Raw genomic sequence first — 17,049 nt, 5'->3', positions numbered from 1 at the left:
CAGGCAGGCAGGCACATGAACTACAAGGCGTGCTCGAAGCTTTACGTTTTGAAACATGAGCATCAAAACAACATGTTTTGCGGGCCTCGTCGTGAAATATTTTATTCATAAACATTTTTATTCATTTTATAAACTTGAGTATCAAAAAAATCCTTGAATTTGAAAGGTAATTGGGGAGAAAACTGGAATTTAAATCAATGCCGACGCCGTCTGAAATTCACATTGCGAAAACCAGACTTGAACTCCTCATCGATCGTTCTATCAAGATTCCAGCCATCCGGAATTCCTACCAAGCCATGGGCTCTCGGAGCAAATTGAGGGTACTCGGGGTTCACGTGGAAGTCATAGGCGACTTGGCGGCCGTGCGAGGCTAGGGGTCTGGAATTATTTGGATTAGAGATACATGGCCTAGGTGGCTTACTCGCCTCTGCCACGCCAGAACCTTGGAGGTCTCCCCATCATTAACTCCATGAGCAAATGGAGCATCGGACTCTTCAGTTCCCTTGCCTACCATACTACTTTTCAGTGCTAGAGCATTTTCGTCATTTTTGATGTCTTCCAATTGTGTTTTTTGGAGGTCTGAGAAGGTTGGCTCAGCGGATGGAGCACCAGTCTGGAATATAGTGATTTTTATGGATCTTATAGCGGTTTTAAAGCGCCTTACATGCTCAGAAGCCTTCTCAGCTGCATGCTCTGTGCCGAACGGGAGCTTTCTTGGAGGTCCCTCAATTCTGTCAGCCCCAGAATTCAGTGAACTTTGCTCTTTGAACACCAGCTCAGCAGCAGCCATGTCCAGGTCATCATCGGCGGCGGAGTGGCGGGCTTCTGCTCTGGAATTGGAAGATTTTAGAGTGTATGGAATTTTGAATGGTACTGATTTACAGGTAGACAGAGTTTGATATGGTCAAGATAAACATTGTCGGTAGGCACTAGGCAGGTACACGTTGCCTAGAAGGCAGGCAGGCAGTTTTGTGCCTGCTTGAAAATTGTAGTTGAAAGCAACAATTGTAGTCTTACAAAACGGTCTATTGCACCATGTTTTTCCGACATTTTTCAATTAAAATTAGTGTTAAAAAATAGAAAATCGCTAGATTTATTTGAAAATAACATTAATTTCAACTGAAATTTTTCAGAAAATCTTCAAAAATGACCTGAAAGAAAAATTTTGAAAAATGAAAATATGTTGGAAGAACATGGTGCAATCGACCATTTTTGAAGAATTACGTGTGCATATTTTCAACATTAACATTGTCGGTAGGCACTTGGCAGGCATAAAATACTTTGAAGGCAGGTAGGCAGTTTTGTGCCTACTTGAAAGTTTTAGTTGAGAACAACAATTGTACAAAATAGACTATTGCACCATGTTGTTCCAACATTTTCTTTGAGAATTAGTGTCAAAAAATAGAAAATCACTTGATTTATTTGAAAATAACATTTATTTTAGTTGAAATGTTTGTGAAAATGCTCAAAAATGGCCTGAAACAAAAATTTTGAAAAATGAAAATATGTTGGAATAACATGGTGCAACCGACCAATTTTGTAGAATTATTACGGGAACAATAAATCATGAGAATGCGTACGTGGAGCATTTTATTTGACGCGCGATATCTCTTAGCGAAAACTACAGTAAGAACTCAAATAACTATTGCTATTTAAGTTCTTACTGTAGTTTTCGGTAAGAGATATCGCGCGTCAAATAGAATGCTCCACGTACGCATTCTCATGATTTATTGTTCCCGGTAATACAGAGAATAAACTTAATTTGAGACTCACTTGATTATTTTTTCAATTATTAATCCATCTCACCTCCGAATCACCTTCCTAACTTTATAGACAGTTGTGCTGGAACAAATCGCAATGAAAGCAATAAAAATCAAAGAAATTTTCATCGCGGCCGGTCTATCGGAAGTCCAATGGGATTCAATTCTATCAAAAAAACGGAAAATGATATTTTTTTGCAGAATAAAAAAAAATTGGTGAAAAACCAGTTTCGAAATGAAGTAAATAGCATCTTATTGCTATCATCTCTTCATCTCCAAAAATGACCTCATCTCCATTTCAGAGCGTAGAGACCAAAATCACAGGGAACTAGAAGAGGTGTGTGTGTGTGTGACTTTTTTGTAGTTATAGGTTGTAGTTTTTTGAAAAATCTGACTTTTATATTTACTCAATTGGAGGAATATGTGTAATTCAAAAAATGAAGATTCCGTTAGCTATCGGCAAATCGGCAAATTTCCGGCAAATTTCCATAATTGAAATTTCCGGCAAATTGGCAGAATTGAAATTTCCGGCAAATCGGCAAATTTCGAGAATTGAAATTACCGGCAAATTGGCAGAATTGAAATTTCCGGCAAATCGGCAAACTTCCAGAATTGAACTTTCCGGCAAATCGGCGAATTTCCGGAATTTAAATTTTCCGGCAAATCGGCAAATTTCCTGAATTGAAATTTCCGGCGAATTGGCAGAATTGAAATTTCCGGCAAATCGGCAAATTTGCAGAATTGAAATTTTCCGGCAAATCGGCAAATTTGCAGAATTGAAATTTCCGGCGAATCGGCAAATTTCCAGAATTGAAATTTTCGGCAAATCGGCAAATTGGCAAAATTCCAGAATTGAAATTACCGGCAAATTGGCAGAATTGAAATTTCCGGCAAATCGGCAAACTTCCAGAATTGAACTTTCCGGCAAATCGGCGAATTTCCGGAATTGAAATTTTCCGGCAAATCGGCAAATTTGCAGAATTGAAATTTCCGGCAAATCGGCAAATTTGCAGAATTGAAATTTTCCGGCAAATCGGCAAATTTGCAGAATTGAAATTTCCGGCAAATCGGCAAACTTCCAGAATTGAAATTTTCGGCAAATCGACAAATTTCCAGAATTGAAAATTTCCGGCAAATTTGCGGAACTGAAACTTCCGGCAAATCGGCAAATTTCCGGCAAATTTTCCGGAATTGAAATTTCCGGCAAATCGGCAATTCGGAAAATTTCCGTAAAGTTTTTTTTAAAAATATTTTCCTCATGTCTTAAAATTGCACAGTTTCCGCCTGACGCAGCGGCTCCATTGAGCTGCCGGGAACCTGTAATAAATTGCATTGAAGAATTCCATAAAAATCGAATCGTTTAGATATAAAAAATAATAATTGAAACAGGCATAAAGCAGATAGTGGGACACGGAACTGGGGGAGGAGGGGGTAAATTGAATAATTATGTCCAGAGAATCGGGCTATATAACATTTTTTGAAGAAGGTCGCCTATTTTTGAGAAAATTTTGAAGAATTTTTGAGCCAGCGCCAAATGGAACAAATTAGGGAGAAAAAGGGGGAAAATATGCAAAAAAAACAAATAAATTACGATGAAAAGTGAGCAAAAAAGGGAAAAAATTCAATATTTAGAAGAATCTCTTGTGCATCGCCGACGCTCCCATATCTTCGTACTCCTTCTTTCCGAGCCACATTTTTCGGAAAGTGTCCAAACTGGCGACAATCGAACCGCCGATCCATGTGAGCGAATTTCGTTCCTGCGACGCGGAAATTCGAATTTTTCCGTCAGCGGGCGCGATTTTTCGCATTTCTCCCAGCAAACGATCGCCGAATCCTTTGAACAACGTCGTTCCACCGCTCAGCACGATGTTGCTGTACAGAGTTTGTCGAAGATCCACGTCACATTTCTGGAAATATTTAGTTTGAGCTGATGGGTGTTTTTTTTTTTTAGAAATTCCGCATTTTTTGGCTAAAATTTAACTGAAAATTTATTTAAAAAAATTCCTCTGATATCACAGTGGCTAAATATCATAGAAAAAAAAATTCTAAATTTTATATGATTTTTAAAAATTGAAAAATAGCTTTAAAAAATTTAAACCTCGCGCCAAGTGGTTTTATCGATTTTTTTTTTTAATTTTCTACCGATTTTTCATGTTTTCAGTATTTTTTTACTGGAAATTCGAAGGAAAAGTTAAGAAAAATGCGAAATATCAATTAAAAATCAGCGTTGAAGGCGTAAACCTTCAATGTTGAGTTTTAATCGATAATTCGCATTTTTCTTGACTTTTCTTCAAACTTCCTGTAAAAATACACTGAAAACGTGAAAAATCGGTGGAAAATAAGATAAAAATCGATAAAATCACTTGGCTAGGCTCGTTTTAAAGAAATTTCGCATTTTTTGGGTAAAATTCAACAGAAAATTGATATTTATATGGTAATCTTGTAGAAATTTCGATTTTTGTTCTACTTTAAGAGCTAAAACATTTCCAAAACGAAAAATCAAGTTAAAAAGTCTAAAAGATGAAAAATGTGCACTTAAAATAGCAATATTATGTGCCAATTAATATTTTCCAACGAAATTCCACCAAAAATTAAGCAAAAATGTCTGAAAAAGTGATTTTTCGTCCGAGCAGGCTGTGAGCCTACCATAATTGATTGATTGACAACATGTGCCATTCCAGGCCACTCGGTTCCGATCAAATCCGGCTTGAAGAGCACTTCCGGCGCACGGAACAATGAGTTGGAGATTTCGATTTTCGTGGTGTCTGGCAGAGCGTAGGATGACTGAAAGAATGCGATTTTCAGCTCATTTTCACTGCAAAAAAAATCACTACTTTCACTGAATTATTCTCCACTTTCGTCGGATCCAACGCCAAATAGCACGCGTTCTCCTTCATCTCTCGGACAATTTCGAACTCATTGCTCCTGTGGAACTCGTATCCTTCTCTGCGCAGAAGGACTCGGAGGTATTCGGTGACATCGCGACCCGCCAAATCCATTCGTTGAATTCTGAAAAAAGGAAATTTTAGAATTAAATGCTTTTTTTAAAGGTGGAGTGCGCCCAATGGAGAAATTGCTTTAAAACACGCCTATGTGGTCACAATGACCGAATATCATGATTAAAAAATTCAAAAAAATTTTCCTGATTTTATATGATTTTTTGAAAATTGCAAAAATATCAGTTTTCCCCCCTAATTCCTATTTGAATTTCCGCCAATTGAATTCGTTCGCTGGAGCGCACTTGCATTATTTTTATTAATTTAAATTTTTATTTCATTTTTTCTCATTACTTCACTGATTTTCTTCATTCTTTGTGTATTTTTATCGGAAAAAGAGAGAAAAATTCAAGATAAATTGCAAATTATTTATTTAAAAATCACTGAAAATGGGTGAAACTGTGAACTAAGCTAATTTCAGGTTTGCTATCGCCGGAACTCATAATTTTACAGTTTTACGCATTTTCAGTGATTTTTAAATAAATAATTTGCAATTTATCTTGAATTTTTCTCTCTTATTCCGATAAAAATACACAAAGAATGAAGAAAAACCAGTGAAATAATGAGAAAAAATAAAATGAAATGCAAGTGCGCTCCAGCGAACGAATTCATATGGCGGAAATTCAAACCGGAATTAGGGGAAAACTGGGATTTTCGCAACTTTCAAAAAAAAAAAATCATATAAAATCTAGAAAATTTTTTTGAATTTTTTTATCATGATATTCGGTCATTGTGACCACATAGGCGTGTTTTAAAGCAATTTCCCAGAGTTTACTGACGCATGCTTCATTGCAAATCCCTTAACAATCGGAACAGCATGTGTGACTCCGTCTCCTGAATCCAAAACGACTCCGGTCGTTCTTCCGGTGGCGTACAGCGATAGCACAGCTTGCATTTGAATATATAACGCTGGAACATTGAACGTTTCGAAGAAGATCTCAGCAGATCGCTCGCGGTTCTTCAACGGATTCAATGGGGCGTCGGTGAGCAGAACTGGATGCTCTTCTGGGAAGATTTTCAGCTGATCCTGTCCGAAAATGTACTCCCAAATTTTTTCCATATCGCTCCAGTTATTGACGATTCCGTGTTCCATTGGGTATTCGATTGAGAACAACCCGCGGTTTGATTCGGCCTTTGGTCCGATGAAAATGTCTCCGTCGAGCCCTCCGGCCATTACTCTGTGATATTTCGGTCGTCCGACGAAGTTGGCGAAGCGAACCTGTAAAAAATGAATTAAAAGATGATTTAAAATTCAAAATTCAAAAATCTCAAGTTTTGATTCGTTATTGCCTACCTTTGGCTGCTGTTCTCCGGCGAAACCAGCCTTAATGACTCCGGAGCCATTGTCGATGACCACAGGCTGATTGGCGATGACGTCGTAGTCCATTTTGTAACCTGAAAGATAAAATAACAGTTTTAACCAAAATTTGAGCTTGAAACAATTAAAAAACCCCGGATTAATTGGCATTTTCTGTGGAAACAAAATTAAATGAGAGTTGCGAAATGTACGCAGAGTTGCAGCCGCCGTGTTTGCGGACAATGCATCATTTGCGCGGAGAAATGGGGGTTTTGTACTTTGGAGGACAGAGGCTGAACAAATACATAGCGAGAGTATCGGAAACTATTGATTTTCCAATAGTATAATAAGAATACATGCACCTATACTTCTGGCAAAATATTACAACAGGATTCGATGCGGACCTGAGCAAAAAGAAAGCAATCCTCTTACGCGCGCGCCTTTAAAGAGTACTGTAATTTCAAACTTCCGTTGCTGTGGAATTTTCATGGATTTTTTTGGAAATTTTTCCATAAAAATATTTATTTAAAATGTGTTACAGTTTTTAATCACCAAAACATTGGAAATATTTTGCAATATATAGCTCTAATTAGAGCTCTAAACTGTTAATTTCAAAATTGAAGTTCAAACAACAAAGTGGGCGTGGCCAAACGAGACTCCGAATTCCGATACGCAGTTTGCAGTGGGAATTGATGAATTTCAAGTTTTAAATGAAGTTTTCGAGATTTTGTTCACCGAAAATAGAAGTTTATTAACTACATACAAGACAAATTAGCATTTGAAAACAAAATGGCTTGCTAGAAAAAAAAACCTGAACCAAAAAGTAAGTTGATAAAACCAAAAAACATTTTTCATTCATTTGAATATCCTATCTTGTATTTCTTCGCCGAAAGTTGTCCAAAGTTGGAGAAAGTTGTTGGGGAAAGTTTCTCGAAAGTTTCTCGAACCGTATACAGTAGTCATCACTTTCAGCAGTTTCTGTGTAAATTTTGCGTAGATCACAGTTTATTTATCTCTCAAATCGTATTTCTGTTTTATTGTTATCTACAAATACATTGTGATCTACGTGTGATCTACAAAAACAAACGCCTCTTGCATTGTTTTTTAATCTTGTCGTCTATACTACACACACACACACACGTCTCCCATCCGGAATGATACTTGGCACAGTGCCCGCAGTGTTGTGATCTCTGCGCAACATGGCCCTCTTCCTCCCTCTCTCGGCGTCTCTCACAATAGAGTGCTGTCTGCAGACCGTTGTGGTGCACAGTTTTTTTTTATTGTTTTCTGCTTTCAAATCCTTGTTGCTTTCATATTTTCTGCTCGTTTCTTTTTCCATAATTGAAAACTGTTTATCGAAATAATCTTTTGTAGCTTTGCAAAGTTAAACATGTTTCATTTTTTCTCACAAATTCCGACAGAAATTTCATTTACTTTCAGTGACCACCACGCCAGTACAAGTACCAGCTCGCATGACTAAAGGAAGTTCTGATAAAGACAATGGATACGAAAACATCAGATAATCGTAGTTTGGATCGGAATTGAGTGATGACATGTTTGAGGTATTGCGCATGTGTCTTCTGCCACATTTTAACAATTTTTAATTTAGGAGGACATCTACATGACACATAGAAGTTTGTCAATCTGTTGTCAAGACTCCGACTACAATTGCACCATATGAAAATTTTGGCGAGAGAAATGAAAAACAGACGTACTGGTTAATGGCCGACTGTTGTCGATGTGGTCCGAAGAACTCTATTTATTGAAAGTCCTGAAAGACTAGGGTGAGTTTCAGCTTGTTTAAAAGAATACATATATTTACCGAGGGGAATTTGAAATAATTTTGTTATGTATTTCAGCTCCGGAAACAGTTTTTGCAATCAGAAGATCCCTGGAATTCCTTAGAACACTCGCTCCACATGCAAATTGTCGTCGTTTTGAAGGAGTCATTATTGGAAAACGGGAACACTCGTGGTGGATCTCTTCGAAATTGCATTGCCGCGGTGGGTTTAATGAAAAATATCGGAAGTGCATACTACACTGGGTCATTTTGTAGACTTGTTGGTGGGCATTTAGGGGGGGGGGCGGCTTCCTCCGAGCCTGCTGTGCCTACCTAATAGGCATCTTATCAGTCAAAAATCCGATAACACTTGCTCTAAATGGAAAGATGGAGGACACAGGCGAGAGTGGCTTGAGTCCTGGATCCCCCGAAGTTTGAATATTCAAAAATGGAAGAATTGTCACATTTCCTTTTCTTGTTCCTTATTTGCTTTGATTTGGGGTTCCGCTTTCGATATTCCAGTTCTATTTTAATAGTAGTAATAGAGTGCCACGGATTTTGGGTTTGGTTCATAGTTTTATCCGCTTGAGCGGGGGTTAAAAAGTGAAGGCTAGCATGCACAGCGTGCTTCCGGATACATCTCCACGCTTTCCAAATACAGGTGGAGTATTCCCTGTTAATTTTGCCGTATAGGATCATCATTGATTGACCACATCTAATTCTGGGCAATTTCACTCATGTGTTCCTGGGCAACTCTTTTTATTTTTCTGCTAATTCGGGGGAAGGTCCTAGAATACTATTGACTTGTGAACTGTTTATGATCCTTCTGGCAAACTTACTGTGGTTTTCCGTTTGTATGTCCTTCGTCGACAAGAGCAGGACAATCCAACCGTTGATTGCGCTCGAGGTGTTATCCGATGGTGGTTCTCGAGGCCCACTCAACACTCATTCGAGTGGCCTTCTAGTCTTCAAATGTTCCGTTGTATTTTGATGTGTTGACATTGATGTAATTTGATGGTTGGTGATGCCATCAGAACTTTGAAAATTAGTTTACACTGTGCTCTTTCATTGATATATCGAGCCGAAACTGTAGTTTTAAAAAGAATTGGGATCGAAATCACTAGTCATCGGTTGGTATTTTAGTGAAATTCATACGCTGTCTTTCATTTGGGGTTCCTTTTTAAAATTTCAGTTTTATATTGATGTAGAGTGATTGGAGTCGCCGTGAGAACTTTGAAAATAAGTTTACACTGTGCTCTTTCATTGGTATATCGAGCCGAAACTGTAGTTTTGAAAAGAATTGGGATAGAAATTGTTTTTTTTTTCTTTTTTTTTTTTCTTATTTTTAATAACGTGAGGAAAATTGACTTTTACTTTTTCTCTAATGGTATTGAGGACTGCAAAGGTCACTTCTAAACACACTCCCAGCCTTGACTACCTTTGCTCATTGACTACCTCATATCATTGACTACCTTGTACTTTAGATTAAGATATACAACTTTGTAGTTTATTACTTTGTCTTAAAAATTTTCCCACGGAGATATCAGCATCCGAAGTGAGTGCGTTTTTTGAGCTTAGGGGTTCTACTTTACCTCAGGTTTTCGTCTGCAATAGTGTGCAGAACATCCAAACTAGAAAAACGACAAAAATTGCACTTTTCTATAATATCTGATCAAATTTTGAAAAATTTTCAAAAAAATAAATTTTGGAAAATTTTATTAGATAGAGGTAGTCAAAGAGCATTTGAAGGTAGTCAATGAGCATTTATACATCAGATCTCATCTCCATTTTTTCCGGAATTTCAGGAAATGAGAAAGTGCACGACCTTCTTAGACATCAAAAAGTAACATGTTTTTGAAAATTCTGATTTTTTAGCGAAAAAAACTGAAAATTCTGAAAAATTAGATAAAGGTAGTCAATGAGCAACTGAAGGTAGTCAATGAGCCGAAAGGTAGTCAATGAGCAAAAGGTAGTCAATGAGCAAAGGTAGTCAAAGAGAAGGTAGTCAATGAGTGTTTGCCTTTTTTTTTGGGCAAAAAAAAAATTTTCTCTGAAAACGTTCGAAACCTTTGAAAATTGAAAAAGGGAAATTTTGTTGTGTATGCAAATCAATTTTGAGTCCTCTAACTTTAAAAATAACCATTTTAGAGGAGTTTCAAATTGTGATTTTTTGCCATAAATTGGCCATTTTTGCCACTTTTTAATAGTTTTTGATTGATTTTCTAAATTTCTATTATTAAATTCAGCATGTATGAATTACCCGTTTGGTGGGCCAAATATACAAATTAGGCAAAACAGATTGACAATAAAATATTTATTATATATCTATTGTATCCTATACACACGGGAAACCTTGATAAAAAAGGTTGAATTTTTGGAAATTTTGGAGATAAAAAAAATTATTTCCTTAATTTTCAAAATTCGAAATCCGCTTCGAGATATTCGAAAAATACTCGAAATTTTGAAAAAATTGGTACTGAAATTAATTTTCCGGAAATTTTTTGAAAAATCAAACAAAAAAAATTAAAAATTTCAAATTTTTTCCAGAAGTTTGAATTTTTTAATTCGAAAAAATATGGTTTTCGAATTTAAAAAATGAATATTTTCGAGATTTTTTGGAATTCTCAAATATAGGTAGGTTAAAACTTAAATTTAATCTATGAAAAGTTCGAATTAACATCGTAAATTCTACATTTTGAAAACACATAAAGAGCGAATTAAATATTTAAAATTCCAAAAAATAATTTTTTTTTTCTACAAATTCGACGATTCATTCTTCTTCTCCTCTCCACTACTACTGCCTCCAATCCACTTGAAAGTCTCAAAATGCGGATTCTCAACGACTCCATCCTTGCAAAGCTTCTTCAGCACGAGCTTCACATTGTTCAACGCAGCCAGTCGTACAGCCCACGGCGAGTCAGCATAAACCTGATTAGTCACATCCATACTGGTGATCTCCTCGTGCTCTTTGAGCACTTTGATAATCTCGCGTTCTCGTTTCATTCGGTGCTCGATGTACTCGTCAACCTTCTCCACGACCTTATCGATAACCGGACCATGACCCGGATAAATCCTTGTCGCATTGAGATCCTTGATCTTTTGCAGTGAAGTCATATAGTCATGAAGATCCTCGAAGACGGTAGTTCCCTCGCCGAGGATGCAGTCTCCACTGAACAATGCTCGTTCCTCTTGGAGCCACAGAGAGAAGTGATCGGCGGTGTGGCCTGGAGTGGCGATTAGTCTGGAAATTTAATGTTTAAAGATGGACTAGCTTAAAGGTGGTGTAGTCGAATTTTTTTTAATTTCTTTATTGGACTCAAAATTGTCTGAAAACACCGAATTTTTGTTTTTTGATCCCAGCCCTGAAACTGTGGTATTAACTGTAGTAGCATAGCTCTTTTTCAAAAAATTGAATTGCCATGAGAAATTTTTTTTTGGAAATTTCAAGATATATCAATTTAGCCTTTCTTCGAGTTATTTTAAAGGTGGTGTAGTCGAATTTTTTTTAATTTCTTTATTGGACTCAAAATTGTCTGAAAACACCGAATTTCATAATGAAACTTCTTGAAAACTTTTCAAAAAAAAGTTATGGCCTCTTGAAAAATGGCCTAAAATTAGTGAAAATTTGAAATTTGACCGACTTATCATTGTCGCAGCGGCTGGAAACAATTTTTTTTTGAAATTGTCGTCTAATTTTGGCTATACAGGTCGATTATCTTGCGTTTTCAGCTTTATTAAGGTATTTGAAAGTCGATGGACGAAGAGATTTGTCAAATTTTTTTCATCAATTCTCTTCGTCCATCGACTTTCAAATACCTTAATAAAGCTGAAAATGCAAGATAATCGACCTGTATACCCAAAATTAGACGACAATTTCAAAAAAAAATTGTTTCCAGCCGCTGCGACAATGATAAGTCGGTCAAATTTCAAATTTTCACTAATTTTAGGCCATTTTTCAAGAGGCCATAACTTTTTTTTGAAAAGTTTTCAAGAAGTTTCATTATGAAATTCGGTGTTTTCAGACAATTTTGAGTCCAATAAAGAAATTTAAAAAAATTCGACTACACCACTTTTAAAATAACTCGAAGAAAGGCTAAATTGATATATCTTGAAATTTCCAAAAAAAAATTTCTCATGGCAATTCAATTTTTTTGAAAAAGAGCTATGCTACTACAGTTAATACCACAGTTTCAGGGCTGGGATCAAAAAACAATAAGTGTTTCGTTTTGATTTTGGACCAAGAAAAATTGAAATTTGGGAAAAATCAAAAAAAAACCAACAAAAAATTTGATACTTGAATTAATTTTTTTACCGTGAAAAATGCATTTTTTTTTGGTTTTTCGGTCTTAAAAAAACAAACAAAAAAATCAATTTTTCGTTACAATGGCAAAAAAATTCAAAAAAAAATCCCAGCCTTGTACAATACCACTACAGTACCCCCTATAATAATACTATAGTGCAACTACAATATACCTACAGTACACGTACAAAATAGCTATAGTACCAGTACACTTACAGTACTACTGTACTACTGTACCCCTACAGTACTAATGCAGCACACCTTCGGAACTTCTACAGTACCTCCGTAGTACCACTACAGTACCCCTATAATACTACTACAATGTCCCTACATTACCCCTACAGTACTACTACTACTACAGTATTGCTACCATTACGGCACTACTGTACTAACACATTTTTTTGGAACAAACGTTCAAAAAATTTTGTATTCATAAATTCCTTTTTGAAAAAAAATATGGATCCTTTTTTTTTTTGAGAATTTCAACAAAAAACTGAGATTTCAAGGTATTTTTTGAGGAACATTAATTGTTAAGGTTTTTTCCTTATTATTTTCGGAGATTTTCGACAAAAATTAGGAATTTAAAAAATCGTCCCGGAAAAAAAAATAATATAGAAAATTTCAAAGGAATTTAAAATCAAAAATTCTTAAAAATAACAGATGGTAACTGAAATTGCATTTAATTTGAAATTTCAGAAAATTCCAATTTTTTCCAAATTTTCACAACAAAAAATCGATTTCTAGCAGTACCCCCTACAACACTACTCATTTAAAAAGACACAATTAATTTGTTTCTAGAAATACAGTACTACTACAGTACCCCAATATCACTACTTCAGTACCCACCCCTCCCAATATCACTACAGTACCCCTGAAGTACTCCTACAGTAACCCTATAATACTACTACAGTACAACCGAAATATACCTACAGTACCTCTACAAAACTCCTTCACTACCCATATAGTACTACTAGAGTGCCCCTACGGCACTATTACAGTACTCCTATAATATACCTACAGTAACCCTACACTATCACTATAGTACTACTAAAGGAGGACTAACGGTTCGAACGATTTTGAACGTATAGACCCAAATTGAGCTCAAATGAACGAATTTCGTAATGAAACTGCTCAAAACAATTTTCAAACATTTTTTATGGCGGTTCAAAATTTTGAAAAAATTACACTGATTTTACCTAAAATCATGAGTTTTTCCCATTTTTTCGTGTCACATCTGTCCGAAGTTGGATTTTTTGGAATTATCGTCCTTTATTGCATATATTGGCAATTAATCTCATTTAATTTCGTGGATTAAAGTACATTTAAAGCCGATAGGTAACCAATTTCGATGATTTTTGGTTACCTAACGGCTTTAAATGTACCTTAATCGACGAAATTAAATGAGATTAATTACCAATATATGTAATAAAGGACGATAATTCATTTTTTCAATTTTTTCAAAATTTTGAAACGCCATAAAAAATTTTTGAAAATTGTTTTGAGCAGTTTCATTACGAAATTCGTTCATTTGAGCTCATTTTGGGTCTATACGGTCAAAATCGTCCGAACCGTTAGTCCTCCTTAATGCTACAGTACATACCTACAGTGCACCTACAGCGGAACTACAGTATCCCTACAGTACTACTACGGTTTTTTTCTAATAAAACCAATTCTCTAATGATAAATGCTCACTTCAGCGTGGCTCCATCAACTGCAACCTCAAACCCATCGTCAACATAATGAAATCTCTCGACACCCTCATCCTTGTCCCGTTTCATTTTATAAATAGGTATCTTCTTTTTATCCAAAATCTCATCAGTAATATTATCGATTCCACCAACATGATCGCCATGCCAATGCGTAATAACGATATATTCAATGTGGGAATTCGTAGATGCGAGAACTGATTTCAGTGCCGAAATGTACTCGGTGACGTTCGGCTCACCAGTGTCCACGAGGATTTTTCTGAAAGAAAAAATTTGATTAGAAATTAAAAATTTTCAGAATATTGCTGCCTACTTTGCACCAGTGCCCAGTAGATATGTATTAGTTCCTTGAAGAGTGAAGGGGCCGGGATTGTGGCCGAGAATTCTGGTGACCGCGTCGGAGAGCTTCTCGATGGGCTCCACGTGAGTGAGGCTTGGCATGGCTCTGAAAAAAAGAATTTCGAGATTTTCAGAGAAGTTTTGAAAAAAGTGTAGTGCTTTATGCAAAATTTGTGATTTTTTTTGCAGAGTAAATTCGAAACTGCAATTGCCCGAAAATCAAAACCAGCGCTACATTAGTCAGTTAAAGAGATACTGTAGTTTTCGCAACGAGATATTTTGCGCGTCAATTATGTTGCGCAATAGATTTCAGTTTTAGTTTCGGTTATTTCGATATATTTTAAATAATTTAATTCTTTAATTCCTAAATCTAGTCATAATCTAGTCTAAATCTACTCCAATCAGTGTTGTTTTACGCAGCTAGCTGTCGATTTACGGAGACTTTTTTTTCAATTTTTGCCAACTTTTACAGGTTCTGATTGTTAATAAATGCACAATTTTTTTAAATAATACAAAACTTTACAACCAATTTGATTTAACTTTTTTTCCGGAAAAATTACTGAATTTCGAGACATTGTTTCAAATGGGAAACTATGAAGAATTAAAGAAAACCAACTGAAAAGTGATCGATAATCGTTCTGTGACTTGTTTCGTCTATCTCTCTCTCTCTTTCTAAATTTCCCTTATTTTCGGAACACTGTAGTCAGTTGGCTACACTTAAATGATGATGTTTGCCAATTTCTAGGTGTCAGCCAATGGAATTTTGCAATTTTGTGACTTGGGCGATAAGTCAGAATGTATTGATAATGCAATTGTATAGTACAATGCAATTTCTGGCAAATCGGCAAATTGCGGGAATTGAAAATTTCCGGCAAACCGGCAAATTGCCAGAATTGAAAATTTCCGGCAAAAAGGCAAATTGCCGGAATTGAAAATTTCCGGCAAATCGGCAAATTGCGGGAATTGAAATTTTCCGGCAAATCAGTATATTGCCAGAATTGAAAATTTCCGGCAAAAAGGCAAATTGCCGGAATTGAAAATTTCCGGCAAATCGGCAAATTGCGGGAATTGAAATTTTCCGGCAAATCAGTATATTGCCGGAATTGAAAATTTCCGGCAAACCGGCAAATTGCCGGAATTGAAAATTTCCGGCAAATCGGCAATTTACAATGTTTGTTAAAAATTTTTTAAAGCCCCCTAAAACTAATAAATATTCAAAAAAAAGTAGTCTTCTTAAAAAATTCAGAGAAAATTCAGAAAAAAAAATGTCTTTATTAGGGAACAAATTTTGGTATCATTGTAGGTTTACGCAGCTGGATGTCGATTTACGAGCGGAATTTTTTTTCAATTTTTCTCAGATTCATGAGAAACAATATCATACATCCTGGAAAATAGTTTTTTTTTAATCATGGCATTGTAGATTTACGCATCTCTGTGTCGATTTACGAGCACTGGTTTTTTTCAGAATTTAGGAATTAAATTATTTATTTAAAAATTGAATAATTTAAAAATATTATCAATTAACACAACAATTTCTAAAAGTCAGAAAAAACCTCGTAAATCGACACAAGCAGTCAGAATTCACCAAAAAATGAGCTCGTAAATCTACACTGGCATCCGAAATTTTGACTTGAATTTAAAAAATAACTGAACACAAGCTCGTAAATCGACACAAAAAGCCGGAATTTCTAATTTTCTACTATTCTCGTAAATCGACAGAAAACCGAAATTTCGAAAATTCAGGAAAAAGATCAAAAAAAAATTCGTGGAAAAATCCTGAAAAAGCTCGTACATCGACACAAAGAGGCAAAATTTACCAAAGAATTAATGAGCTAGTAAAACTACACAAAGAGCTGAAATTCCTAATTTTCTTTGTCATTCTCGTAAATCGGCACAAAACCGAAATTATGAAAATTCAAAAAAAAAATCGTCGAGAAAGCCTGGAAAAGCTCGTAAATCGACACAAAAAGCCGAAATTTTGAAAAAAAAAACTTTCGCGCCAAGACCCCGAATTACAAACCAACCTATGTGCCTTTGAATTAACCAAATAGGCAACACCGGCGTATGCGAAATCCGTATAAAAACGAAGCATCGTCCAGGCTCGTCCAACGTACGCCGTCATCGTGTTCTGAATTACGAGATACTCATCTATGTTTCCGCCCCCGCCTCTGGGTGATTCAGAAATATAGGTCATTAGGTCGTTTTAGGACCAATTTTCATGGAAAATCGATCGGATAGAGAAAAATGGATTAAAAATGGTAGAAATTTAATTAAAATTTCAAAAAAAAACATTAACAATGGTGACAGGAGAGGATTGACGATATTAAATTAAAATAGTTTTTAAAAATTGGGAGCTGAGGAAAAAAAAGAAAAAAATATTCAAAACAAAAAAAAACTAAAAACTAGGTAATGATAAAAAGTCGCTGGAAATCGATTTTTATGGAAATTTGGATAAAAATTGGAAATTTTAGGATTTTTCCGAAAAATTTCGAGAATTTTAACAAAAATAGGATTTTTTGGAGAAAAAATTCAGTTTTTTTTCCAAAATTTTGAGAATTTTTGCAAAAATCTGGGAGTTTTAATCAAAAAGTTGAAATTTTTTCTATTTTTCCAAAATTTTTGAGAATTTTCGCTAAAATCTGAAATTTTTAATTAAAATTTTTATTTTTTTCAGTTTTTTTGGGATTCTCAAAAAAATGTTCGATAAAAAAATCGAATTTTTAGAATTTTCACGATTTTTCAAAATTTTTGACTTTTTCTGTAAAATCGGGAATTTTTAATTAAAAAGTTCAAACAATTTTCTGTTTAGCTGAATTTTTTGGATAAAAAATTTAATTTTTAGAATTTCCAGGATTTACCAATTTTATCGGG

General features: G+C 35.3%; 3 protein-coding genes, 2 non-coding genes and 2 pseudogenes across 9 annotated transcripts; 2 read left to right on the top strand and 5 right to left on the bottom strand.

The window, feature by feature from the left end:
* Positions 1 to 86: 86 nt before the first annotated feature.
* Positions 87 to 1,948, bottom strand: Y53F4B.23 (Neuropeptide-Like Protein). Its single transcript, NM_064708.7, has 4 exons — positions 1,807 to 1,948; positions 665 to 830; positions 426 to 613; positions 87 to 378 (listed from the first exon to the last, which is right to left on the bottom strand). The coding sequence occupies exons 1-4, from the start codon at positions 1,887 to 1,889 to the stop codon at positions 195 to 197; spliced, it is 621 nt and encodes a 206-aa protein (NP_497109.3). The 5' UTR covers positions 1,890 to 1,948; the 3' UTR covers positions 87 to 194.
* A 1,158-nt stretch (positions 1,949 to 3,106) lies between these two features.
* arp-1 (Actin) lies at positions 3,107 to 6,151 on the bottom strand (the record flags this gene model as incomplete). 2 transcript variants are annotated; one of them, NM_064707.7, is made up of 5 exons in its annotated part: positions 3,107 to 3,667; positions 4,407 to 4,544; positions 4,595 to 4,769; positions 5,536 to 5,975; positions 6,051 to 6,151. In NM_064707.7, the coding sequence occupies 5 exons, from the start codon at positions 6,141 to 6,143 to the stop codon at positions 3,389 to 3,391; spliced, it is 1,125 nt and encodes a 374-aa protein (NP_497108.2). The 2 variants fall into 2 exon arrangements, with proteins under 2 accessions (NP_497108.2, NP_001293551.1); NM_001306622.3 differs by lacking the exons at positions 5,536 to 5,975; positions 6,051 to 6,151 and having other exon boundaries at positions 3,389 to 3,667; positions 4,595 to 4,759.
* Positions 6,152 to 6,219: 68 nt separating this feature from the next.
* Y53F4B.54 lies at positions 6,220 to 6,317 on the bottom strand. The gene has a single exon (NR_051936.1). It is a non-coding gene; the product is annotated as an Unclassified non-coding RNA Y53F4B.54 (non-coding RNA).
* A 1,183-nt stretch (positions 6,318 to 7,500) lies between these two features.
* Positions 7,501 to 8,170, top strand: Y53F4B.38 (annotated as a pseudogene). Its single transcript has 3 exons — positions 7,501 to 7,615; positions 7,663 to 7,837; positions 7,913 to 8,170. Coding segments are annotated over exons 1-3 (548 nt in total).
* Positions 8,171 to 8,488: 318 nt separating this feature from the next.
* Positions 8,489 to 8,766, bottom strand: Y53F4B.46 (annotated as a pseudogene). Its single transcript has one exon. A coding segment is annotated over exon 1 (278 nt).
* Positions 8,767 to 10,132: 1,366 nt separating this feature from the next.
* On the bottom strand, positions 10,133 to 16,308 carry Y53F4B.39 (Beta-lactamase-like protein 2 homolog). 2 transcript variants are annotated; one of them, NM_001129191.3, is made up of 4 exons: positions 16,203 to 16,308; positions 14,153 to 14,284; positions 13,826 to 14,098; positions 10,133 to 11,074 (listed from the first exon to the last, which is right to left on the bottom strand). In NM_001129191.3, the coding sequence occupies exons 1-4, from the start codon at positions 16,298 to 16,300 to the stop codon at positions 10,588 to 10,590; spliced, it is 990 nt and encodes a 329-aa protein (NP_001122663.1). In that variant the 5' UTR covers positions 16,301 to 16,308; the 3' UTR covers positions 10,133 to 10,587. The 2 variants fall into 2 exon arrangements, with proteins under 2 accessions (NP_001122663.1, NP_497107.1); NM_064706.4 differs by lacking the exon at positions 16,203 to 16,308.
* A 371-nt stretch (positions 16,309 to 16,679) lies between these two features.
* Y53F4B.52 lies at positions 16,680 to 16,727 on the top strand. The gene has a single exon (NR_051935.1). It is a non-coding gene; the product is annotated as an Unclassified non-coding RNA Y53F4B.52 (non-coding RNA).
* Positions 16,728 to 17,049: the final 322 nt, after the last annotated feature.

Source organism: Caenorhabditis elegans, chromosome II, assembly GCF_000002985.6.
Source record: "Caenorhabditis elegans chromosome II".
NCBI lineage: Eukaryota > Metazoa > Nematoda > Chromadorea > Rhabditida > Rhabditidae > Caenorhabditis > Caenorhabditis elegans.
The sequence above is the reverse complement of the archived record's forward strand: the minus strand, read 5'-3'. Positions and strand labels throughout refer to the sequence as shown.